The following is a 26807-nucleotide window of genomic DNA, read 5'->3' on the forward strand; positions in this document are numbered from 1 at the left end:
ACGGCGGAGTGATTAATGGCCGCTGTCCGCTGTGTCTGAAATCACACTGGAGAGACTCCGGTTCACCAAACACCAGGAATTCCTCCCGGGGACGTCCAGTAAAGTCAAATATATTATTACATACCAGTGGGGGGGGGGGGGGGTGGGGGGGGGGGGGGGGGTCTGAGGATGGAGGGAAATGGAGGAGGCGCCAAAGCAGTGTGTGATTCAGTTAGCCGGGACATTTTTATTATTTTAGATATTATCTAATTTGACCAGAATTGTCCCACTGAGATTTCAAAAAAGAAAAAGAAAGCGCTCAAAATAAGCAAAAGTACAAAATGGAGATCCAAGTCGGCTCTGACCGACCGGGACGGATAGATACGTCACTGCTGTCATTTCTGCTGCAACAGTAGAAGAAGCAAGCGGTGTTTCTGTCCCGGAGAGAAGTAAGGAGCAGCAGAGGAAGAGGAGACGGGACGCCATTTTTAATCACTCAGCCAGCGGCAGCAGCATGAACTGAAGCGGTCCTGCACACTAAACAGGATGAAATAAATTACAGTTCCTGGAGGAGTATGCAGGCCACAATCAGTACCCCGTCCTGGCTCCAGAATAAACAGACACAAACCAGAGAGATTCACACACGCGCTGGGGAAGCACCGTTTGTGGCACTAATTGTTTTTCTGTTGTTTCCAAATGAGCTCATGATCGCTTTCGCCTCTTGCACCTTGTTCTGTTGGTTCTTTCGTTTAATTCTGTTGTACATATAAATCAAACGCAATCATCTCTATCTCAGCAGCTCCTCCTCAGATTTCCTCACTTTCCTCAATCAGGCCGTTTCTTCCGTCAGCACATCCCTCCGGCTGCTCCCCTCGGCGGCCGCTCTGTTGAAGGGTCGTGTCCGTGACACTAACACAGCAAACCGAATATGACAGGCGCCATAATCAACACACCCGCTCGCTTCAGCGTCCATTTAAAAAAAGAAAAAAGACCGATTGCTGAAACATGCTTTCGTTTAGCTAATATTCAACTCTGTGTGCACTGGGAGAGAGAAAATCAGAAAAAAAAAGAAAAAGTAATGACAGTAGTGAGTTTAGAGCAGAAGTAAAACTCTCGAATACAAAAAACAAAAAAAAGCCCTCATCATCCCCTCCAGAGCAATCTCAGAACGGGATAGCTAACGTGTGAGTGCTGGCTCTGAGCGCAGACACAATAAATATGTAATTAATAAGTGTGGAGCCCTGGCATTGTAAAAAAGACAAACGCTGCGTTTCACAGGAAAGTCCCCCGTCTTTATGAGCGAGAATACATGCGCCCCGGCCTGCCAGCTCTCTAACAGCAGGGGTCTAGACACAGGCAGCTTCAAAATATAAAAGAAAGGACTCTTGTAAAAGGGAGGAAACAACCAATAAACACACAGCTACAGTGATGAGTAATAGGAAGTTCTTTGCTCCGTCTTCCGGTCCATTTATTTTTATTTTTATTCCTGTTGAGGGATCTTTTAATAGCAGGCTGACTGTCACGTCTTTGATCTCGGAGTCATCCACCACCACCACCAGTGTCTCCACCGTCTCCCTGCTCTGCGCCCCGCCAGGCCTCTTAGCAGGTGTCAGCAGCACATGACGCCTTTTACACCCTCCGGTTAAAGCGGACACATTTGTGGGCTATGCTGAGGTGCTGAGGTTACTGCTGCCCAAGGACTCTAGTTAAAGCTCGGTGTATGCCTTTGTGAGTTGCTCATATAGCCGTGTTAAAACCGACATTGGTGTCTGTAAGTTTTACCACAATGCGGGAGCCAAAATGGAGTCCTCCTGAGTTAAAATGACCATCGTCTCTACAGGCAGTCCTGTTAAAAGTAGTCTATTAGAGGAGGCCACAAGGTCAGGCTTCTTGTGAAAACTACAGAGAGCATGTATATTTAAGCATGTTACAGTATATTGGACTCCGGTCTCTTCCCTCCTGGGTCCACTGTATTAAATGTAGCAGTGTAAAAAGGGAGGACACAGCTATGCAGGTGGGTGGTCGTGCTCAGCTTCACCGTCGTTCACGAGAAAAACGGTGGGAGGACTCCTCGCGACCGGCTGACCTGCAGTAATGTATACACAGGCTGAGGTCGCCACATGTGTTGGCTTGCCTGTTTAGACATCCTAATTAATACTCCAAATGTGCAAAACAACAGTTCTGGCTCACATGTTGCAGACGAGGCTTGGCTAGTATGTACAGCCCCCGTTTTAATGGTGTGTGTGTGTGTGTGTGTGTGTGTGTGTGTGTGTGTGTGTGTGTGTGTGTGTGTGTGTGTTCGCAAATGTCTTTAATGTGCAATTTCAAACAGCACGGGACCATAAATCATCTGGGCCTGCTTTTTAGAAAAAAAAAACACCTGCCTTGCAACTGTCAAAGCTGTAATGGCAGTGGTTACTATATAAATCACAGTGAGCTGTAATTTTCAATATCTGAGAAATGATTACACTGAGCATCTGTCAGTGAATGCTGTTTTAATGACCGCGGCTGCACTTAGGACCCCGGTGTAACCGTTTCGCCATCTTGGCCTGCGCCGTTGAAGCACCTCCTGAGTGATGTGGCGGTGGCTCGCTCTGTCATACTGGGTTTTCATCACAGCTCTTAAGAATATCCAGGGGTCTGCTGACCCCAGCTCCCGACCTCGGGGCTCCCATTTTACCCCCCCCCCCCCCCCCCCCCTTTCCTTTTGTTTTCTTCCATTGTTTTAAATCACAAGCAGAGAAGGAAGAGAGGAGCTCAATCTGACCAGCAGCCAGACAGCACATAGCATCTCTCTCCAAAAACTTAGCGGACCATCACTTTAAAAAACACGACACGTTATCTGATCTTGAATCAAAAGATTATTACACAGATTTAGGATTAATATTCCGACCCCACGGCAGTTTCTGGTCAACACCAATTTTCACAAGAGCAAGAGTCCACAGTCGTGCAAGATGCTCTGTGGGACTGTACTTCAGCACAGCTGTGCTTTGAGATAATACTACCATAGGCATGCTCACAATGATAATGTTGGTATGGTGCTGAACGATTTTGTAAAAACAAAAAACACTACCACTGAATTGGGATTATTTTGACTGATATTGCAATTAATAATATTAATTATATTGAGATATGTTTCACAATATTAGAGGGAATGATAACTTTTACATCATTATTCTCATTTTCATTGAAAGACAAAAAAAAAAGATCATTATAGTGTCATTATTTCGGGGATCTGTACCAAACAAAAATGTTTTCTGAAGTCTGCAACATGACAATATTTAATCTAAAATGGTATTTTGACACACATTTCGCCTTTAACAAATGCTGCGCCTTGCAGAAATTGTAGTAGGAGATATTTCTATTGTGGATCAAACTGATTAATTGTGCAGCCCTGCTTATGATGAGCAGGTATAATATTTACAATCCGCAATATCTTAGCTTAGCATGTTAGCATTTTCTAAGTAGCACTAACACAAAGTGCAGCTGAGGCTGATGGGAAAGTGATTATTCTGCATGTATTTGGTCATAAACCCTGATGATGGGGCTAAATAACAAGTCAGAAGATCACTAAAATCATTACAATTCCTGCTGAGGTGGGCATTAATATTGAGTGTAAAAAATTGGTGGCAATTCAAGCGCTGAATAAAAAGTCATGGGGTCAGCAAAGTCAGCAGGGTTCATCCTCAGGGCACTATGAATGTGCAACACCCTGTGCCGATCCATCTTATAGTTTTTGACATAATTGGACAAAGTGGTGGACAGACATGACGCTAGCATGGCTAAAAAGAGAGCTAATACTGAAAGAAAAACTGTGACAGGTACGTTCATGTTTTCCCCTCAGTCCATGAGCAAGAATACACCGTTATTAGATATTCTCCGCATCCTTCAGAAAGCCATACAGCGCAGATGCTTCTCGTTATCTTTTTAATGAAGTATGGACAACGACTGCTTCAATAAGCTGCGCAACAGCAGGGCTCCGAGATGAAGGGCTGCTTATGCAACTCACCTGTCAACCAGAGGAGACTCCTCAGCTTCTTCAGAGCCATCATAAATATAGTATTCACGCTATTGTCCTTGAGTGATTGGGCAGAAAACCGCAGAAGACAAGTAAACATTCAGTCCATTCCCCGTGTGCCTTTGTAGTTGACATACAGACCTAACTAATGAACAATTCGTTGGAATTTGATTCAAACTCCCTGGCTCCCAATTTGATCATCTCTTTCATCTCTTCTATGGAAAACACAGTAACTATGCAGCATGTGCTCATCACACTGCTTAAATAATGAGTTATTCTGTCATGCCAGATAATGTGCCGTCTCTTCTAGAACCCAGTAGAACATCAAATAATTCTCATTAGATATTAAACTTAATAACAATTTAAATATGGGTAACTTGAATTCCATTTGGAGCCAAAATCTGTAAACTTGCTGCATGAAATGAATCTGTGCTGTAGGACAGAGCGCGGTGAAACAATCAACATTCAAAGACGGAGAATGTTGATCAGGTGCCAAAAAATGAAATCCCATTGACCCACATTGTACAACATTGGCGTGGTAGCAGAAATGCCCAGACGGATATCTTAAAACCCCGGGAGATGAAGATCTAATCTATCTGCATGACTCGATACCTACTAGGGGCAAGATAGAAAGCCTGTGTGAGCTTGTCCTTTTGGTGAACTCATTGTTTAAAGCTAGGGTTCCTCAAAAAATGTTTTTGTTACATTTGTGGAAAGTCTCATTACATCCTGACCAAAATAAAGACAAGAAAAAAAATAATAATCCCGTCCAATAATTTCATTTTCATTCGGCAATCTCTCTATTGGCCATCAGGGGGCGACTCCTCTGGTTGTATAGAAGTCTATGAGAAAATGACTCTACTTCTCTCTTGATTTATTACCACAGTAAACATTGTAAACATGAGTTAATGGTCTCAATCTCTAGTTTCAAGTCTTCTTCAATACAGCATGATGTTCATGTAGTAAATTATGGTCCATTCAGAGTCAAACAGACCATAAAGCAGCATTAGGGCGGGCTTACTGTGATTGACAGGTTGCTACCAGAGCCGTATACGGCGTCTCCGCAGTACAAATATGGTCACCTCCGCTCACTAGTTGCACAAAAAAAAAAAGATGGCGACGGCAAAAATGCCGAATTAAAGGCATCAGAACTGTCGTTCGCAAACCAATGGGGGACTTTATGATGACTACGTCCACTTCTTATATACAGTCTATGGTTTATTCTGATAGTTTTGGGGGAGTGGCTTTGGGGAGGCCTGAAGGGTCATTCCTCTTTTTGAATCTAGAGCTGCTGTGAGCTACGGTCATTGTCAAAGAGTTGGCAACACTGGTCAGGGTTTTTAGGTTGGATCATTTCGAAAATCGTGCTTACTCTTGGTAGTTTCTCAACATTAGCTTTCACTATAACAAATTAATCACCTGGAGTGATTGCCGAACTTGACTTCTGTAAATGTGTGTGTAGGCCTTCCTACATAATGTGCCTCTCAGCAGGATGCTGAACCGTGCCCTCCAGCCCCGGTGCTTTTCAGGTTCGTTTGAGAGCTGTTCCCCCTCTCCTCTTTTGCACATGGTCCATGTTAAGAGACATGAAACCGCTGAAGCCCCGGAACAATAACCTCTTTTCTTGGAGCTCACAGGTTCCTTTCGTCTTAAGCTGCCCCCCCTTCTTGGCATTCACTACCTCCACCGACAGTTTATTTTGCGTTTGAAGCAAGCAGTAATGTGTAAATCCCACTTGCATCTTTTTTTCCTTTCGCCGTGATAAAGAACAAAAAAAAACAACCTGATTTGCCTCAATACTTTGGGGCGAACGAATATATGAGGCAATGCTTGCTTTTTAATAGCTGGGCTCTGGTCTCAATCAGACACTGGACATCTGGATCGCATCTCCCTCATTCTCTCCCCATGCAATCAGAAACACTGGAACCGGGCTCTCCACAGGACAAAATGTGGGCGCAACATGTCGTTAAGAGTCCAGAGAACGTCTCGTACTGGAGGGGGGGGATTTTGTGATACAGAAAATACCAAATCGTACAGGGTGCCAAACAGACCGTCATATTCCACACCTTACTTTCAAACATTCTGACAGGGCCACTTTCAAACGCTGGAGGGGAACAGAGTTCAGATCAACACATGCCTTGACATCTTTTCCTGGGGTCAAAATATGACTGAACGAAATAAAGCAGCCAAACATAAAAAAAGCTATTTTCACAGTTTCCACACAACACTGAAGGCCCAAACACTTGAATTAACAGGCTAGGTATAAGGATTTGTTTCTTGCTCAACTATACCCAGGGCTCTGAGAAATCAACTTGAGGGATTTCATGTTGGATTATAACAGCTACCGAATTCTGGATCCACACCTGGTACTGCAGCACAGCCACAGAGAAGGGGATGCTGAGCCCTATTTTAAGGATGCATTGCAAAAATGGGGTTAGGACAAATTCAGCAAGGGCCAACAGTGCGATGTGCAACTAAAACGGCATACGGTTCCTATGTGCACGGCATTATAATTGACCGACTGCTTGCTAATCCTACCACGCTCTGAGGAACCGATCCCAAGCCACCTCACTTATCACCGCTGGCTGCCTCTTTCCGACACTTTAATCACCCCTTTTTTGTACACTTTCAGAGCTCGGCTAGTTGCTTTCCGTCTCCCCACACATCATTTTGCTGCGTGTCTGCAGCCTGCCGAGACCTCAGGGGTCACGAACATGTGAAGGAGAGGGTTGGGGGGGGATGCTCGAGCGTTCGGCCCCACTCAGAGACACCTAAGGGCGAAGCTGGACTGTCGCGTCTGTTCGACAGCCACGCAGCCGACGAGTTTATTTTTCGTTGGCCGGGTGTAAATATCCTGCATGGCAGGACTAGGAATGCGACTCCCAGTGAGCCCCTCCAGCTGTTGTCATGACATAATCACCCACACAGAGAGAGGCGGCCGCTCCATCGCAGCGTTACCTGATAACGTCTCTCTTTTTCTCACACACTTTCTCCCGGCTGTTTGTCTGTTCAGTACGACACATGTGGACGTGAAAGTGTCAGTGCTGATTTACACGTCATCCCCGTGTGCCTCCCTCAGCCAAGGATAAAAAGTCATTTGTTTTGGACGGATAGTAGAGCACAAAGAGGTGCTGACACAGGAGCTGGGAGAACCCATGGTTGACAGCTATACCTTAAAATGTAATCACTGTAATTCGTATATATCCCATGAAATCGTATGTAATCCACGTAATCATGAACCAGAGTGACATGCTGCACAGGGTTGAGGTCGGGTTGATCGGTTGGGTTCCAAAAACAACAGACTTTCACCCAGGAGAACGCTGTTTGTGTCCCGCGTGAAACCAGAAGTCAACGTTTTTTTTTTCACACAACTTCTGTATTTACGTAACACCACTTCTCTAGTTACTTTAACTCAAACCATCATCTTTCCCCAAAGATAACCAAGTAGTTTTATTGCCTAAACTTATCAAGAGTATTGCAATTATCGTTACCCAAACCACGATCTTTTCCGACAAGTAATTATTTCCTGTGAAGTGGGAAGTTTATTTTGGGAAGACTGTATGAATACAACCAGCACGATGCTGGACATTCGTAGCAGAACGCACGATTACATGAGTAAGAACAAAAGGGACCGAAATATTCTGCTGTTGTCAATAAGGCCGTGCGCAGCAAAAGCAGAGTATTGGGCATAATGTCAGCGCTAACTGGGAGCATGACTCTTTATTCTCCTCTTCCAGTAGCGTTGAACCTACCCAGACTACTCACTCTAACACTATATTCACTCACATCCACAGAAATTAGTAACACTGCATAATCTTCATCTCATCCCTCCCCCTCTCACACTCATTGGTGGTCTTGCATGTGTGGAATGTCAATATGCATGTAAGGTGCATACCTGAGCGATTGTGTCCCAGGCGTACAATCATCATAAAGTGGGTTTTTATCCCGACTTGATGCATAGTTACAAGACCATAACATACACAAATAATAATTTCATTACACTGGCTGTCGCTGTAATTGCAGTGTCTGTACAATTCATGACAAACCCAGACAAAGACCCAGGTGAGGTTCATCTTTTGCCTCTCTCTATGTCAGCCTAGAATTATCAATCCTGAATAGTTCATGATTTAAAGATATTATGCTTTGAAGATAGAAAGTAAAGTGGTTACATCACCGAGGTGTGCCTGATTTACAGTGTCAGCGAAGCCTGAGTAAGATAAAAAAGGGAACATGTTGCCATGGGCAAAACAAAACAGCTAAAGCGCCTCCTGTCCAAGTGCAGTCACTTTAAATTATACCAGAAAAAAAAAAAAAAATCGATAAGAATCGGTGAGCATCTTCCAGAGAAAAATAATTGGTTTAGTTATGACCTTCATTTCAAAAAGTCGCTATTTATGTTTACTATTAAGTTACAGAAGTCGGAGATTTCCACGTCACAAGAATATGCCACAAACAATTTACAGAGAGGTCAACTGTTTACACCAAAGGAGGCAAATAAGACAAAAGAAAACAGAAGCCCGGCACTTACACACACCTGGAATCTGTTTTTGCTTATAAAGAGAATAATGTAGCGCAGCTACCAGCAGCTAATGGAACACAGGACACTGTAGTGAGATGCAGCTGAGGGGTGTGATGATGACAGATAGAGTTACTGCAGTCACTGTAACTTATATATAACCCAGGATGACTGCCACTCTGACCTGGACAAGCAGCAGAAATGTATGTATATCAGGTCTCACCTCTCTCTCTCTTAGCTTTAGTGCTCAAATCAGTTGGTTTTCTTTGTGTTGTGGTTTGTGTTGCAGGGGAAGTAAGCGTTCATGGTTTAATTTGACGGTTGATGCTCGGTGGATGCCAGCGAAATCATGAGCAGATGAAAACGAGGACAAGGAGAAAGGAAGCCACATTTTAAATGTGGGCTTTTTGTGGAGCATTGGCCGCTACCACTCTACGGAGGTGTGTGTGGAAAAAGTGTCAGAGCCAGAAGTGGTGGGATTAGAGATTAACTGTTTAAATGTTGACTGAAAATAAAGAAATGTTAACAATTAATACAAATTGAAAAGAAAAAGAAAAAGCTGAAAGGAGAATAGCTGGTCCACCTTAAAGCTAAGCCCGTCTTACAGCTGCGAAAGCCATTGGAGTTGCTACCTTTGGAATCAGCAGGTTGCAGGTTGCAGATGGCTGGCTCACAAGCAGGCGGAAGTGTCTTAAAACCTGCATTCTCTCTACTGACCATCAGGGGGCGACTCCTCTGGTTGCAAAAAGAAGTCTGGTTGTATAGAAGTCTTTAAGAAAATGACTCTACTGCTCTCTTGATTTATTACCTCAGTAAACATTGTAAACATGAGTTTATGGTCTCAATCTCTAGTTTCAAGTCTTCTTCAATACAGCATGATGTTCATTTAGTCAATGATGGTCCATTTAGAGTCAAACAGACCATAAAGCAGGGTATGCTTTAAGGCGGGCTTACTGTGATTGATAGGTCACTGCTGCTACCAGAGCCGTATACACCGTCACATTCTCGCCTCTACGTTTTGTTCATTTGTTGTGAAAAAAACAAGATGGCGACGGCTGTCTCAAGGCTTTATAACGGCAGTCCAAAAACCAATGGGTGACGTCACGATGACGACGTCCACTTCTTATATACAGTACACTCTATGCTCACAAGACACAGGGTCGGGTCTTGAGGAGTTCTAGCATTGATTCACTGACATATAAACTGCTCACACACACTGGACTGCAACATCCACAGCTGTAACGTTACTGCTGATTTCATTCTCTCTCACGCACGCACGCACGCACGTCAGGCTTTCAATACAGTGCTGAAAACCCTGACAGGTTATGCCAGGCAGACACACACAGCTGACAACCTCGCAGCTAAACTAATTGATGCAGTGGAGACTTACTGAAAAAGTGGCTGCATGTGTCCAAACCAATGCACGCAACAGTTGGCAAAAATGAAATCTTCAAGGTACATATACGTTCAGTATCCCCAGAAGCTGCACAGCTCTGAATTAAATATCTGAATTTATTTATATAATATATTGAATCACAGTATAACAAGGCTGGCCATTTATAAACTACAGTACCTCAGGTCTCATGCTTTGATAGATTACTTAAAATGTAATTAACTGGAAATCAAAGAGCGGTGTGATCATGAAGCGGGGATAATGTCATAAACATTCAGCATGTACTGTAAGTTTTACCATATGTACTTTCTTGTTAACAGTGTTATAAATGTAACAAAAGTTGAATGTTCTTTTAACCTTGACTGTTGCAGTTGGAAATGAGTACCAGCTGAGATGTGTGATTAACGCCATTTCCATTTTACAGCCTTTATTTTCCAGTGAGTATTCAAATCAGACTCCACAGGCAGCAACTCTGTACGTTACTATCAGGGCATTCTTGTGAGCACAACAATTTATTTTCAACAGAAACGACAATGAAAATGTTCCAAACTGGTTTGAAGATTTGCAAAAATAGTTGCAGCGAAAAAATATTCGCTCTGCCAAAAAAAAACAACTACAAAATCAAAAGGATTTAATATTTCATTAGGAGAATTCTTTTTAGATAAAAAATACTGGGCGAATATAAAACACATTTTAGCGCCCCTCAATATGCAAGTAAAGGTTTAAAAGCATGCGATGGAGGATTTGTTAAAGTAGAACAAGTTTTGGGAGATTTTATCACAATAATACATTATCCACAGTACTGGCAACAAGGGAAAAGTTAACACAATCTCACCACTGCAAGAATGTCTTTATTCAGCCAACATTTCAACAGATTGTACATTGATGATAATGTTGGGTAAATAAAATCATGTTCTCATAGGAACTAAGAGTGTGACTCACCTCCTTTCTTTGACACTGAACATGCAGTTACCATGACGCAACACAATAATGCTTAGTCTTAAAAACAGCCATACTGTATGTGCACTAACTAACTGTCGTACAAATAAAAGTACTTTTACTTAAAAAGCTACGAAGTCAACGTTTTAGAGTTCGTAAATCACTTGTACAGTCTATTATCAGTATGAAGATATATTGTTTGAATTTGTGAAGGGAGCTTATTCGAGCTAAAACGTGGCGTTATGTTGCTCTTTAAGTTATATTCAACTCATCGGGGCTCAACACTAACTTTTAAAAGAGACATCAGCTTTTGGTTGCCTAAACTGACACCTTATATTTTGAGTAATTAACATTAGCTTTGTGCTGATTCCCATCACGACCCACTGGCCCTTCAGCACTAAAGTCTTGGATTGTGGGTCCCTTAACCCTTAAGTGACACCAGCGTCAGTGTCAGACGGCCTCCAGTCCGTCTCGATACAGCTGAAGGGTCTGGGTGGGTTTTGCTGTCCTCATTTTTTACATGTGAAAGAGTATTTGCCAAAGGCCAAGATTTGGTTGCAAATTCCTCAAAATGGTCGCTAATGGCAACCTGGCAACCCTTACTGTCGAGCCCTGATTTTGTGTTTCTCTCTATATACAACAATAAAACTACAGCTGCTGTCAAAACAGCTGGGTCTGTTAAAGCCCTTTACATGTTCGTATAAACTGCCAATTTACCACAATAACCCTGTTTACATGAGAGCATGTTGGAGAAGTGTTTCTTTTTTCTAAAACAAATAACTCGTTTGTTGACTCACTGCAAACAAATTCAACCTAACAGCAGCAATGAGACAGGATTATGGCCCATCACCCAAGGTCTTCAGTGGAATAAAACACTTCAAAAGTGCTTATTTGTATCGTTGAGTATTGCTTCACCTGAACGTCGGCCCTCATGTTACTAATCATACAGTCCACACAAGAGACGAGCTGCTTTCATGAAGGAATAGTTCAGATGTTTTGAAGTGGGGATGCATGACGTACTCGTCCATAGTCACTGTGTTAGATACAGTAGATGGAGGTTGCCACGCTACAATCATAGACTGTATAGAAGAAGTAGACGTAGTCATCGTGACGTCACCCATTGGTTAGAGGACTGCTGTTTTGAAGCTTTTTGAGTTCTGCAATTTGGAATGCGGAGGAGTAGAGACTCTGTATGTGGTTCTGGTGGCAGCAGCGACCTGTCAATCACAGTAAGCCCGCCCTGAAGCATACCCTGCTTTATGGTCTATTTGACTCTAAATTATAGACTAAATGAACATCATGCTGTATTGAAGAAGACTTGAAACTAGAGATTGAGACCATTAACTCATGTTTACAATGTTTCCTGAGGTAATAAATCAAGAGAGCAGTAGTCATTTTCTCAAAGACTTCTATACAATCAGACTTCTTTTTGCAACCAGAGGAGTCGCCCCCTGCTGGACAGTAGAGGGAATGCACGTTTAAGGCACTTCTGCATTGGCTTCACTCGTCAGAACTGGAGGTTGCTGCCTGACTACGATACACTGAGTATGAACGAGTACCTCATACAACCCCTCCTCAAAACACCTGAACTATCCCTTTAATGCATAAAACTAGAGTTACCACCTTGTGGTTGTTTGTCTTCGCCAACCAGTCTAGTTGCAGTTCACATTCATGTCTGTCCAAAATGTCATCACATCATTATTTTATCCTATTAGACATTTGTGTGAAATTGTCATAATTTGAATTTAAATTCTTAAAGTTATGGCCCAAGACGTGTTTTGTGAGGTCACAGTGACCCTTGACCACCAACAACTAATCAGCTCATCCTTGAGTCCAAGTGGACGTTTGCGCCAAATTTAAAGAAACTGTCTCACAAAGTTTCTGAGGCATCGTGTTCACATGAATGGGACGGATGTAAGGTCACAGTGACCTTGACCTTTGACCTCCAAATTCAAGGAGGTGAAAAGCAACCGTGAATTTATATCGATCCATTTGTACGGGAAGACAAACTTTTGATGAAAGAGAGGCATGCCGAGACGAGACGTCTAAGTATTGAGCCCACTTACTCTCTCTCCTTCTCAGTGAGTCTGTCAGTGATGGTGTCCTTGATGGAGGAGCGGGAACCCTTGTGGATCACCGGATACCGAAGAGGGATCTGCAGGAAGCACGAGATCATCAGGACCAGGTGCGACGTGTAACCCAGGGCGACCGCTAGGCTCCCATCATCCTTTGCTGCGGGAGACAAAGCAGAAGAGAAGATCCAGTAATCGCACATTAGATAAGAGGGTTGCCGAGCGGAGCACAAATGCCCTTTGAGGTGACCTGCATCAACATACCGAAGCCGCTAAGACTATAATCCAATTCAAAACAGCAGCATTTGAAATAAACCAAAAAGGTATTTTATCACACCAACAACTTCAAAGCACAGTCAGCAATGTCTCACATGGAAAAAGAAAAGCGGCGAGTACATACACTGCGACCACATCTTGAGAATCGGAACAAAAATGTACAAACAAACATCCCACCAAAGATAGTTTGGCAACCGAGTATCCACGGTAAGAAGAGCCGTAGCATTCATGTGGGATGGTGTTTTGAAAGCAATACAAAATGTGGCACGGCACACAAAGTACCCAAAATCTTTCAGATATGTGCTTGAAAAACAAAAGCATCACGTACTATATAACTATTGCGTCTGAGCAGAGTATCTATTAGAGTGGAAAGCTGGACAGTAAACCATCGAGCTGTAAGTAGGAGGAATGGTTTCAAGACGACACTCTAAGTGCTTTCACATTCTCTAACAGCGGCGGGACAAGCTTGAGGCAAAGGCTTAAAATCACCGTCATTTTTATCTTAATGCGCTGAAGTAATAGACTGTGGCAATAGTGAGTGCTATGCTCCTTGGCTCAAACTGTCTTTTGACTCAGAACGTACATTTTTCTTTCGCCTTGCATTTTCTTGTCGACAGCACCAAAAAGAAAAAAAAAAAAAAAAACCCAGTCTACCTGGAGTAAACAGCTTCTTGGCCTCTGGTGCTTTTGGATGATGCTACACACTAACAGGTCAACTAAAGGACACCTTAGGGTGCAAGTGGAGACTGCTGCCATCTTGTCAGGCTGAGCTGACAAGGGAAGCTTAGTTAAATGTAAAACACTGAAGGGCCTCAGGGGAGTGGCGCTCTGCTCCACTTTTTTGACCCCCAGTGGGATTAGGACTCCAACTAACCCTGACCCTGGTCTCTAATGTGGAACATCCTCCTCCTGTGGGCGGTTCTAGACATGATCAGGCTTTTTTTCTGGGGCAGACCTCACACAAATGAGAGCACGGTGGTTAAATGAAGAGGGTGAAACGCATGCTTTTCCATCTTCTCTTTCTAAAAAGGTCTCTGCCTGTTGCGCTGCCCGAGACAGTTAGAGAGGGCGAATATTAATGGCTACCTGGACGGCATGACAGCCCTCCTCTACATTTCACAAACAACAAGCCATCTGACTGGGAGGAGAAAGGTAGTTAGCCGTCAATGCGTTAGGATGTTCTCTGTTAGGCCTTTCATCCTCCGCCACAGCACATGCGCGGTTGTTTTACTCACTGCTACAGGTCCACCTACGCAGGACCGGGAGGCAGAAGCAGACGCAGGCCTCCACCTTATGGGAACGAGCGATTGCTGCAAACATAAAATGGGCTGGCTGTCACGACTGCGCGCTCCGCTGTGCTGTTGAAATATGCTGCAACAGGTGGAGTGCGACAGGTGGAGCGTGACAGGGGATCGGGAGTGGTGTTTTTTGAGTTATGGGGTTCGGAGGCCCGCCGGGTCTCACCAGCTGTGAGGAAGGAGAGCTGGAGAATGTTGAGGGGGACAGTGGCGAGTGTGTTCTCAGTGTAAGACAAGTGCTGCAGACCAAAAGCTAACCATTCATTGGCCGTTCAATCCCAACTATTGAGAGGTCATGAAGTCGTCACCTCGCTGTGACAGCAAACCCCGTTTATCACGACGCATCCAGCGTGAACCTCCCTCTAACCAGCCACACAGACAAGATAACAAGGGCTCTGTGGCTAAAACAGATATTACACATATTACATTGTGTGGTTTTTGCGGGCCATGTCTCTTTTTGGTGGTGGTGGGACCAGTTACAAAAGCACCTTGTGACAAGACTCTACGAGACTGTGGGAGGTGGAACAGCTCCTCCATCAGAGTCCAATGGCAGATCAGAAAGGCTAAGTGTTCCCAAAAACAGAATAATGCAAACCAAACTAGTTCTTAGTCTGTCTGTCCCACATGCCTGGCTCCAAACTCTTTCCTCACTTAAAGACTCCAAGAGTCTAAATTCTTTCTTCTTTTTTTTTTTAACTAGATCCGTATGCGGCCTTCTCCTTCCTCTTTGTTGGCCCTATGTTTTACAGAAACACTGGCTGAAATTGTATCAACTAATTCTTTTGACAGTGTGGACGATAAATAAATTGATGCAAATGAAACTGCAGCCAGAATTCCATCCAAATGTATCACACATTTTAACCAAACTAAGGGAAATTAGGCACAAAAAAAGAAAAAGGGAATGCTTGTCCACTACGATTATTGGGGGGTAGGTTCAATGAGATAAGCAGTAGGTGGGCCAAATTCTCTGTCATTATACCATTACAGAATAAGAGGGCCCAACAAGATGACGCAGTTAAAAGAGCGCCAGTGGAATCCCAAATGGTGAAAAACTGGATGTAAATATGACTCGAGGTTTATTCTGCTGCTATTTTCCGACTCGGTCCCATCATCCATGTACGTCACCATTTATTTGCATTTTGCTTTCATCGATACACCAACCAGCCAAGCGTGAAAACCTTTTTTTTGCGATATTTCAAGATTATATTTTTGCCGTTTCTGCTCAGGTTTTTTTGGTGCACAAATGGACAAAAACAGGTGGATGGAAATGTACCTAATGTCAGGAGGAGAGAAAAGATGAACACAAGTACCTGTGTGTGCGTGCCTGTTAATTTGAATTCAAAGACCGCCTTTGCCGCAGGAAAGTGATTACACAGGTGCTCAATCATTACCAGCTCATCCCACACACAGTATCTGAGGCAAGACACGTTATGTGTGTCTACTTTGGCTAGTTCTGTACAATAAAAAAAAGTTAAGAGGAATGTCAACCTTGCCCTGCTAGTAAAACTATTGATAAGACAATTATGTCATTATGTCTTTTATGCATTGAATTACACACTTTACCGTTGATTATGAAATTATAGCATTTATGCACGTTAAAGACTGGAATACCTGAGCACAGTAATGCCAAATTGCCACGTATCGTTGCCAAAGTTATGATCTCATAGATGCTGTATGTATGAGATCATCAGCCTTCAGATTGGGTTCTTTTCATCAAACATTTACGTATAACCTCAAGCGTTAAAGCTAAGGCCAGACATTTGTTCGGCATGCCTTACCGCAGCCTATCCTCCTTTAGCCCTGAAACACACAAGCGGGCACATAATAGATTACCTTGAAAGTCTTCAGAGTTTGGCAGCTTCACTCCGCAGATGACATAATCCGACTGATTGGCCTGCGGATTTAAATAAGAGGTTTCGTGTTAAAGACGATGTCCAGACAAGATGAAAACCTGGTGTGAAACACCAGCTCTGCCACCAGCAGAGACACTTGCTTTGAATCGTTCCATCATTGTTCAGTGGTGTCGGCATCGGAAATGTTTGGTTCGTACGCCAAACAGAGTGACTGCAATGTTTAGCACGTTAAACAGATAGGTGGTGACTCAATAGAAATAACATTCAGAATTCAGACATTACTTTGGAACCGATCTGCTCCGTTTCAGCTTGATCAAAGCCACGGTTCTGTAAGCAGATAATTCTTTGCAGTTGCCTCGTCAACAATGTGTTGTGCAGCAGTGAACCGTCAACTCACCACGTCGATGGGGTAGATGTAGGAGAGCTCAGAGAGGAGCTGACGACAGCGGAAGGTGAGCTGGGCGTTGGACTTGAGGAACTGCTCCCTGGAGAGACAAAATACCAGACACAAGGAAGGCACAGTGAGTAGCCGGCTGGCAGAGGGAGACGGACGCTGCAGTAACGAGTGGAGGACTAGAGGAAGAGCAGAGGTGAGATCGTAGGGGAAGGTGATGGAAGGGAGAAAGCAATGAGTGGTGGAAATCCTCCAGGCTAGTCACAGCTCCCCACAGGGACCCGCTGTGAGGCATGAAGGGATTGAAGTTGGTGAAAATACAAAGGATTCATCACGAACAGGGAGAAGAGTTGATTCATGCAGCATAACGATGTGTGATAGCAGGTTAATGTTGGTCATTGTATGGATGAGAGCTGACTGACTCAGAGTCAATTTAGGGCAATTTACTGTAAAAAATAAAAAAATAAATATATGCTAATTATGCAACTTTCCATTTTGAACAAAGCAGAACATTCCCTGACATACGACCTCACAAAATGAAAAGACAGAGAGAAAACACCTTGTTACAATGTAGCACAAGTCCACCTTCGTACACACCTCAGACCTGTAGGTAACACAATAACAGTGTATCTGTCAGTGTAGCTTGAAAGCATCATTGTGTATTACTTAATGCAACATCCGTATGTTAGCCGTTAGCTCCGTTATTTAGCCAAGCGGGGCTGTGCCGCCAACAGCTAACCTTTAGTAGCTCTCCTCCGGACGATTTCAACACAGGTTTGTTGTTCACAATGTAGCATTATCAGGAAAAAGGAGGATGCACAAGTGTGTGTTCAACAACAGGTGTGTAGTACTAGTTTGCACATTGGGGCAGGATGTATGGATCGGGTAGTGAGTGACACGTGTTGTTGTTGGTCCCGTGTAGCGTATATATCAGTAGAGAAATGATAAGATAAAATGATATCGGATCGCTGCATAGACTTGTGTCCCGGTAGCATTTCTGATACTGGTACTGGTATCAGAACAGCTCCAGTGAATAACCCAATCTAAGGATTCCTGTTTGTGTAAATGGATGTTGAAGCTGTTGTATATGTGCCTCAAAAACAAATGTCCCGTTAGATGTCTCTTCCACTTCCAACAGTCATATAATATCACTGAGGAACCTATGAGGGGAGTGCAGGAGATTTAAAGGCTTTAAATGGCTTTATAAGGAAAACAAGACTATATGTACAATTAATCTAGTTACTGAGTTGTGTGAAACCCATTCCAAATTCTGCAGCTAAAAAAATAACAAAGCCTTGCATTTAAAAAGTAAATGAAACATGACTCTTCCAGGATTTATGCACATCTATTTCTGGGACCGCTTGTGTCTGAGTAACACAGATGATCGGCTGCTTAGTGTGAAAGGTGTGTGGGCGTCCTCTACAGAACTACTTGTCGGTAATAGTCCATCATCTCATGCAGATGAAGGAGGATTTCATCTGCTGCTCGCCTTACACTTGAATTTCCTATTTGGCTTTGCCTCTGGTTAGCAGTCTCTTATCATTTCCCTTTCCCAGTGAAGAGGAAACGGACTGGTGTGTAACGATTGGAAATCACTCATCTGTCCGGCAGACTTTGCCTCATCTAATTGGTTAAGCCCGAGGTGCAAGCCCTTATCCTAAAACATGTAAACTCATGTCCGCCCCGCTCCCCCTCTTCTTAATGTATGCTCACAAACAAAATACTTTGTGTTAATCTACATGTTAACTGACCTAAGGAAGCAAATACACAAATCCTGCCATGTGACTAACAATTCTCAAGTAAAAGTACCATGACAACAATCCAAAAACGCTCCACGAGAAGTAAAAGTAATGTATTTAAAATCCCCCTTATGTTAAAGTACGTACGTATTATTAGCTAAATGTATGTGAAGGAATAGTTTGAAGGAATAGATGAGTAGATCGCTACCGATCCATAAGTTTAAAACATTTGATTTTTAAAGTGAAAGTACTCATTCAAAGGCTCACAAGTTAAATCAACCTGCCACTGTGGCCTTTACCCGGTATTTGGCAGGTTCTAATTTAACTCCCTGTCTGTGTTCATCTTTCTGCCGATTTAGATTTTTTTGAAGGTGTTAAATACAAGATTGGGAGCATTTCTATTGCCCCTCAACAGCTCTCAACATTGCAGCTGCTGAGCCGGAGGCTAACAGGTAACAATGTTAGCAGCGCTGACAGAGCTAACAGCGTTTACCCGAGGGGGGAACTGGAGGGTGGGTGCTACGCTTCCATGATGACTCCATATGAGAGCAGTGCAGAGAGCCAACGAATGGGGCACGCTCACATGCACTGAAAGCATGTGAGGCAGTCGACAAAACAAGGACAAACTCAGATTACAGCACACGCAAGTTGTTTGCTGCTATATTAGGACTCTGAATTTAGCACCTTTATAACATTTTTGATCATTTTACATCATTGGCCTGGCACAGGTCTCTAAACGAAACCATCTGGGAAGTTTAGGGGGGAAATAAGTTGGTGGATCTGCTAAAAACTCTTTGACCTCCGATACATGACGAGTGGCCCCACCATGCTTTAATGAAAGCAAAATAGGTTTGTAATCACTGGTTTAACCTTTAGCAAAGTGCTGTATTTCATAAGCTTATCATATGTTTGTTTTTTTAAGTTAATCTGAATATGCAAAAGTACAATATTTCCTTTGAAATGTATTGGAATAGAAGTATGAAGTAGGATAATGGAAATACTTAAGTAGAGTACTTCCAAATTGTACTTGTAATAAAAAGTGCAGTACTTGAGTAGTACTTTCAACCAGTGGTGACCAAAGGGGAGTTGGTTTACCACCTCAAGTCGGCTACTGGGATGTAAAGTCCTTTTATGTTTTTCAAAAACACTCAACTGTACTACAACAACTACCACTTAAGTTAGTACAACTATCTCTTCCCTTTTAGCCCCAATGTTGTGAGATAAGCTGTTCAACAGCAGATGTCAAATATTAAATAGGAATGTGGAAAGGCCGGAAAAAAAAAAGTGTGCATGCTCAGCATAACTTTTCCCTGGCTAAAAGTGAAAAAAAAGAAAGAATTTAAATTAAAAAGAAACATTTCCATGAAAAAACATCGACGACACAGATATTTCCAAAGAATGGATGTTAGGCAGATGCACGAGTGTCGGTGTTAATTTCCTGTTTGCTGGGTCTCTTGGCCCCTGCTGGCCTTCCTGGGGCTCTGGTTTACCCTCTGCGACTGCCAGGTACCTCACAGACAAACAGAGCTGTATCCAGGGCCGGCACCCGCCGAACACGTCTCCCCGCAGGCCAAGGCAAACACAGGCCAATGGGCTTTTTAGCACAATGTGCAAACTCTCCGTTGAGAACACATAAATAGGCAGTGCCAGCCGCGAAAACATCGCCTTGTTTTGAAAGAGCGCGGTGGGAGGCGGGGTGCAGGGTGTAGTCCCATCGCTATTCAGTGGGATTGAGCAACACATCGGATCACATCTGGGCAATGTCTGACGGAGATAAATGCATTTAAAAAGTGTGTTTTCTGTGCAGACATAAAGCAGTAGCTAATTACAGGTTCACACATACCTCTTGGCAGTGCATTCCTTCTGCAGCTTGGTTAAGGATTCTCTCTCCTCCTTCAGACTCTCGTGCTGAGCGGAGAACGCTTCCTCTGAAAGAGACAAAAAGAAAAGAAAAAAATAGGAGATTATCAGGTGTGTGTGTGTGTGTGTTCTGCTACATCTGAACAACCAGGTGGGCTTGTGTTTGGTTGACTGCCATCCACTGTTAACCTTAAACAAGATCAAACAGCCAAAACCATTTCCTTTTGACAGAGACATAAAAACCAAACAACACATGTATGCAAATTACAGGATTTGTCAGACTGTGTAAATACAGAGCTGGGCAAATAAATAAAATCTGACAGATAAGGGGCAGTGATGATACAGCTCGTGGACGTTGTATAACTGCAGTATTGGCACGCTCACAATACGTCAGTGTGGCGTAGAACCGGATAGAAGCAAAGTATAATTGACTGGGTTGTAACAGAATTCTCCTCTAATCGGTGTTCGTCCATGCCTCACACATGGTGGGATGTCAGATAAATGCAAGAGAAACATCACTTATGGGTCCACGTGGTTCAAATAAACAAGAGGTTTGACTATCAAATACACATCAACACAAAACAAATCAATCAAAAACAATTTGGTTATCTCATTTTTAGCACTTTATTTAATTTTAAAATGTCTAATGGGTTCTGTTTCGTCATTATTACATACGATCCCCAATGCTGGTAAGTAGGTTGACAATGCAGTGATTCAGAATAAGCAAACCATGTGTTCACTAAACATTTCCCTTCTGCATATTCCCCCCCTGACTCCACAACACACAGAAGAACGTTTGCCATATTTGTTTGAAGCCGAAAAGGGAAAAAGCATATGGACAACTGTGTGTGCCTTGTGATAACTATTAAAACATTTGGATTGCAGTCCTAATTAGGAACCAAAGGGTCACAAAGACTGACCGTCAGGTGCAACATCTGATGTATCAGATGGTATGGTGGCGAAGAGAGAGCAGAGCCACAGAGCTCTTCATGCCAAAAATCACATATGCTTTATGCTCAGACTGTGAATATAAACATCGGTAATGAGGTTTCTCCCCAAGGTGGCTGGCCTCGCTGTTAACGACAAGGGAAAGAGCGGGGCCAACGTGTTGCATTGTGGGTAATGTGGGTGGCAGGTTTTGACAAGAAAGTGTGTGGAATTAAAAAAAGGCGTCATCTCCGGTGCTGCTACATAGATTTTGATCCTTTTTCTTTAAAAAAAAAGGTCCTCAATACAGAATTCAGAGCATATCTATTGCCTCCCCACGGCTCTCAACATGGCGACAGCTGAGCCTGCGGCTAGCAGCTAATGATGCTAACAGCACAAACAGTGCAAACAACTGCAACAGCCCTGACAAAGCCACCAGTGTTTACCTGGAGGGTGGGCTCTACATTTCTGCGACGATGCCATGGGTTAAGACGTTTAAAGGGAACGAATGACGACTCTTTCCAAATGTAAGTCTATGGGAAAGAGTATTTTTGGGCCCAATGGCATCAGAAGTTGGAATTCTACCATTTGGCCACTATGTCAAATTAGCGTCAAAGCCAGGCACTCTTCCTAGGGGGCTTGGTCGAGACGGCGTCATCCACTGTAACCGGCGTACGAGTGCAGTGCAGAGCGACGGCCACAACAGCTAACACGTGCACTAAAATGCATGTGCGCGGCCAGCCCGGCTATGTAAACAAAGCACAGAGGAACATAATTAGACATTACTCCACTCTATCTTTACATGAGAATAGTTGTTTGCTGCTCTATTAATGCTCTGAATCCCACACATAGAACTCCATTGTGAGTGCGAGAATGTTAGAGAAGTGCGTTATTAAACCAGTGCAGTACTCTTTTACGGATAATAATAGAAGTGATTCCAATTCCGATTCTGCGTATAACTGTGCTTGTTGATTACTGGTTTCTATTATTAGCGTATTATTTGAGCAAAAAAAGAAGCCAAAAGTGAGTTGAAAGCAAAAAAACACCAGCAATAAATGGCGTTTCCTCTTGTATATCTCAACCCAGAACACACTCATTTCCATTAACCATTAGACAACATTACTACTCTCACCGTTTTCTTATCTTTTGTGCCCACAGCTGTAATGAAATCTGTAATTAAGCTTCTGTTAATGCAAACATTAGACTTCCTATTGTTTTCTATAGTCTTAGTCAGTGATGTTGTAATTGGTCCTTTATTGTCAGTGGATCCTATTTTTAAATATTGCAGAGACGAATCCTAGAAGATGAAGATGTGGAAAAAGAGCGTTACAATTTTTGTGGCAGAGATAACTGTATTCATGCTTTCAAGCACTGCCAGTTCTACTTCTGCATTCCTCTATTCAAAATGGACAAGAAGCCGTTAAACCGTGTCAGATTGATGGAAATCGACCATCAAAAAGATGGATGTGATGACAGCAGCTGGCAGAACAGTGAGTTTTTAGAGAATAAGATGATCACATCACATCTGTAATCAGATGGATCACAGGACCTGCTTCTAAATCACATACTTTCATTCACGTCCATGCTGCTCACACTGAGCCCATGAGGGTTGAAGAAGCGATACCTTGACAGAGACGTGGGAGGAAGAAAATAAAGGTCCTCAGAGGTTTCCCCATCAGATTAGAATGGAAGACAGATAGTGTCAGACAGAGATCAGACGGGCCACCCCTCTGTCGTGAGGGATGACATGAAAACATATTCTTACACCGACTGCCTGGGCCTGTGCTGCACTGTGTCTGCTTTCATGTAACGGCCCAGCTGCGTCCTATCTGTTCCATCCGTCTCGTGGTCCTTTCATCCCTCTAACCTGTTCCAGTCGGTATCGCGGTACGGACAGACAAACTACAGCGAATCCTACGAGAGGGTACACGCAGCATTCTGCCCGTTTGTGTGTGGACGTGCTATATCAATATCATATTCTATATCAAACATGAGTGGTGGGTGTAGGATCCAAAATGAGCTTTAAAATGCTACAATGCTGTCACCACTTGCTGGTGAATCTGATGTTGAAAAATTGACGATATGACAATAAATCAATCGGGGAGCTCACTGTAGCTTTTCTGATTTTGGACATGTATTGTACAGTAAGGTCCCTCTGGCTCCTGACGGTCGGCTGTGTGGGACTCTAAAGGAAAATCACTCTGCTGGTTTAAGGGTTTCTTCAAACTGGCCTGACCTCTGTGACCTCTTGGAGTGTTCCTGGACTGGGTGAGGTGTCCCTGAGGATATTCAAATTGGCACACATTATCAGATAAAAAGCATCAGCACTGGACTGGTTTAAACTTACAGGAAAAAACTGCCTCGACTCCCGAGTACAAGTGCTGTTGTATGTAATGTAAAAGGTGCAGAAAGCTCAATTAACATTTAATCAGTTATTTGAGACTGCAGTTAAAAACTATGGAAGCTTAATGCAAGTGAAATAAAATACAAGTGATCAGTGAAGCTATTGAGACACAGCTATCGTCATAATTAGCACAGCAAGATGTTCGTGAGAAAATCCCACAAAAGGAATCGTTAACAGGCGCTTATAATCTGGCTCACATTAAAAACTGTTGATGATCTTACGGCTTATTAAAAGGCATCCTGGTGTTCAGCTTCACTTTGGGACATCACTATCGAGCATGAAATAAAAAACATAGTGCGAACACTATCAACTCAAAACAGAACCACAAAGAACCACAACAAATTAAATGAGATGAAGAGCATTTGGGAAAGTGTTTCAAAGGAATAAAACCATACAAGTGTCTGGGGAAACGTTCAGCAACTGTGAGGACCATATCGAATGCTGCAAAACAACTGTAAAGAGCGTGCCTTTGTTTCCAACTGACAAAATAATCCATCAGAACAGACACACAAGGCTCTTCACGCTACATGAAGGAAACCTTTGGCTGTGACCTACAGAGAGAGTCGGGGGGGTTGAGGAAGAACGTAGAACGACATTCTAGTGAGTCATTAGGCCGCCATACCTCGCCATACCCTCAACCTTTATCCTCAGTCAAGAATGCAGCCAGCGGCCTGGTGTAAAACGTGGAAATCTGCTGCTCAAGGAGCCCTAATGATGATGGCTTCAACAGGAGACCTTTTTCCTCCAAGGTGACAAATACCTCCTCACACCGAACCTTTCGCAAAAACTGTGCTCCTCGCACTGGAGAAACCCGATTACTGACATTTATTGGTCGGGAGCCCGGGCCGTGTTACCAAGCGAGAGAATAACTACCGTTGCTGAGTAAAATAAACGCCGATCGCAGACCTGATTTATGTCATCTGCTCAAGGTGGAGGGAGCAGATGAACCCGTTCATTCTGGAGGGAGGAGAGAAAATGTTTATTTTTGAATTCATAGCCATAAAGAAAAACAGTGGTCATGCTCATATGTCCTCTGTTATGGGTCGTGTGAAAGGCATGCAGTGGACTTGAGAATATGTGTGCATTTGCAGGAGAATTTAAAAAACAAGAGTTTTTCCTAAAGTCTACACTCCTGCAACGGCTAGTTGTTAACCTGTCATCGGGATGATGCCGACTGCTGATGTTTTACAGTGCTTATTATACCAACGCCGTCCAGGACGGAAAAGAGAGATCACAAAGATGAGCAAGACTGCAAAAACATTCTAGTGGTTACTTTAAAATTAAAAAGAAATGTAAAAAGTGGACGCCCGATTTCCCCCTCATCTTTATTTGCTAGCTAACATGTCGACGTCCTCACCTGCATCACCCTGACCGTATGTTTGGGTTTTCTGGGCCACTTGTTTTGAGAGAGGCCAGTCTTCCTGGGAATAACGGGTTGATAAGAGTTGCTCGCTAATGGGCCCCAGGACTGTGTGGGAGACGGGAAGGACCACACAGCCAGGTACAGACGAGATCCTCGAACGGTGCGATGCGGGATGACCTCTGGGGGATACATTACATAGCAGCGTACTTACGCGTACTGTTACACTTTCAATAAAACTTATAAAAAAAACTGTATCTAATAAGCAGTGGAATGTGTGAAAATTCAACAAATGAAACACTAATTGAATCAACATTAGCTTAGCCGCCAGCTTGTCTGATAAGCAATTTATGCGATTAAATATGCTTCTTCAGGTTTGTGCGTGTTCTGACAGACATATGGAGTCCTGAAATGAAATTCAAGCTACGATTGATAAAACAAAATGAAAAAATAAAAATGCCCAAAGGAAAGATGAGATCAGATGAAACAAATACGTTGTTTTGCCAATCTAAATATAATCAGACAAAATCAGTTGCTGCATGAAATACTGTAAACGCTCGTCTCCGAGAGCATCCTGTCCGTAATTAATGCAGGGCTGCTTTTTTTCCAGGTTGTAAAACAAATGAATATGTGCAAGCTGATTAGAAGAGTTAAACAACAAGCTGGAAGTACAGCAGAGCTCGGCAGCATATGGCTTTTAGCTTTGGAGTTATGAGTCTGGGGAGAAAAAAAAAAAAAAAAAGGGGATTTTCAACGAGCCCTATTCAGTTGGAGAATTTCAATTTATCCTAAAATACCTTTCCCCTCTTTAACCAGCTGAAGGAATTTTTTCTTCTGTTTCTTAATAAGCACTTGTCCAGTCGGGAAAAAAAAGCCATCAATGAGCTGCCGAGAAGGAGAGCAGCGAGTTCTTTTGGCTGTGGACGCAGTGGTGACAGGTAAAGAAGTACAGGATTAACAGACTGCTTTCTTTTGAATGGTAGCACAAAGGAAACTTCTCCCTGAACCTCTCCGAGAGCTTTCTTTTTGTCTGCGTGTGTAACGTCTGCATGCATGTGCAGACTACACGCTGATCATTACCAATCCACACCTCAGGTTTGGTGGCTCAGTGAGGTTTTGGCCAAAAGAGCTAGCTGATCTCACCGACACAAGGCTCTAATTAGGGCTGTACCTGATACCGTTTCTGGGGGCTTCGAAGCTTCAGTGAGAAACGGTGGCACAAAAACGCACTATACGTTACACAAACTGCGTTACCAAAAAAGGTACAGGCCGACTCACTGTATCAATCTCTCTCACACATAATGCACGCATATGCCTGCATGCATACATGCACACACATAGAGAGGAAAAGAGAGAGAGGTCGCCTCTCACCGTCACTCAGTCAGTAAGAGAAACAGATCTCAGTCAGATATACGGCTGCTAGAAAAGGTTCTGTGGTTGAGTCGGAGCAAAAAACCTGCTGCTGTTGCGTCTTTAACAGATTTGTTCATATGTAGGCCTATGAAGAAATAACTAGACGAACCAATAAAAGACCTGGCTCTGTTGAGACTACCTGCCCATCCATATGTTTCAGAACTGGGGACAGCGCAGCACTGACACACACACATGCACTCTACATGACATACAGCGCTATCGGTCTGACAATAACTTACAATAAAGACTATTTGGAATAAAAAAAATATATTTATTGAAAAGAAAAATTATGATAAATTTGATGTAATATATATAATAAAACAACAAAAAAGTAGAATAGTTGCCTCCACGAACTTGTCAAGTTGC

The 26807-nt window shown here is 43.1% G+C and overlaps 1 protein-coding gene across 1 annotated transcript in view; it reads right to left on the minus strand.

The window, feature by feature from the left end:
- Positions 1-26807, minus strand: part of uvrag (UV radiation resistance associated gene) — an 86410-nt gene that overhangs the window by 40479 nt on the left and 19124 nt on the right. The window contains exons 9-12 of the mRNA XM_079171330.1: positions 20321-20405; positions 16742-16829; positions 16325-16385; positions 12912-13077 (exon numbers count right to left, since the gene is read on the minus strand). Of these exons, the coding sequence (XP_079027456.1) occupies positions 12912-13077; positions 16325-16385; positions 16742-16829; positions 20321-20405 (400 nt within the window). The remainder of the gene's footprint in view (positions 1-12911; positions 13078-16324; positions 16386-16741; positions 16830-20320; positions 20406-26807) is intronic.

The sequence above is a fragment of the Pholis gunnellus genome (genome assembly GCF_910591455.1).
Source record: "Pholis gunnellus genome assembly, chromosome: 13".
NCBI lineage: Eukaryota > Metazoa > Chordata > Actinopteri > Perciformes > Pholidae > Pholis > Pholis gunnellus.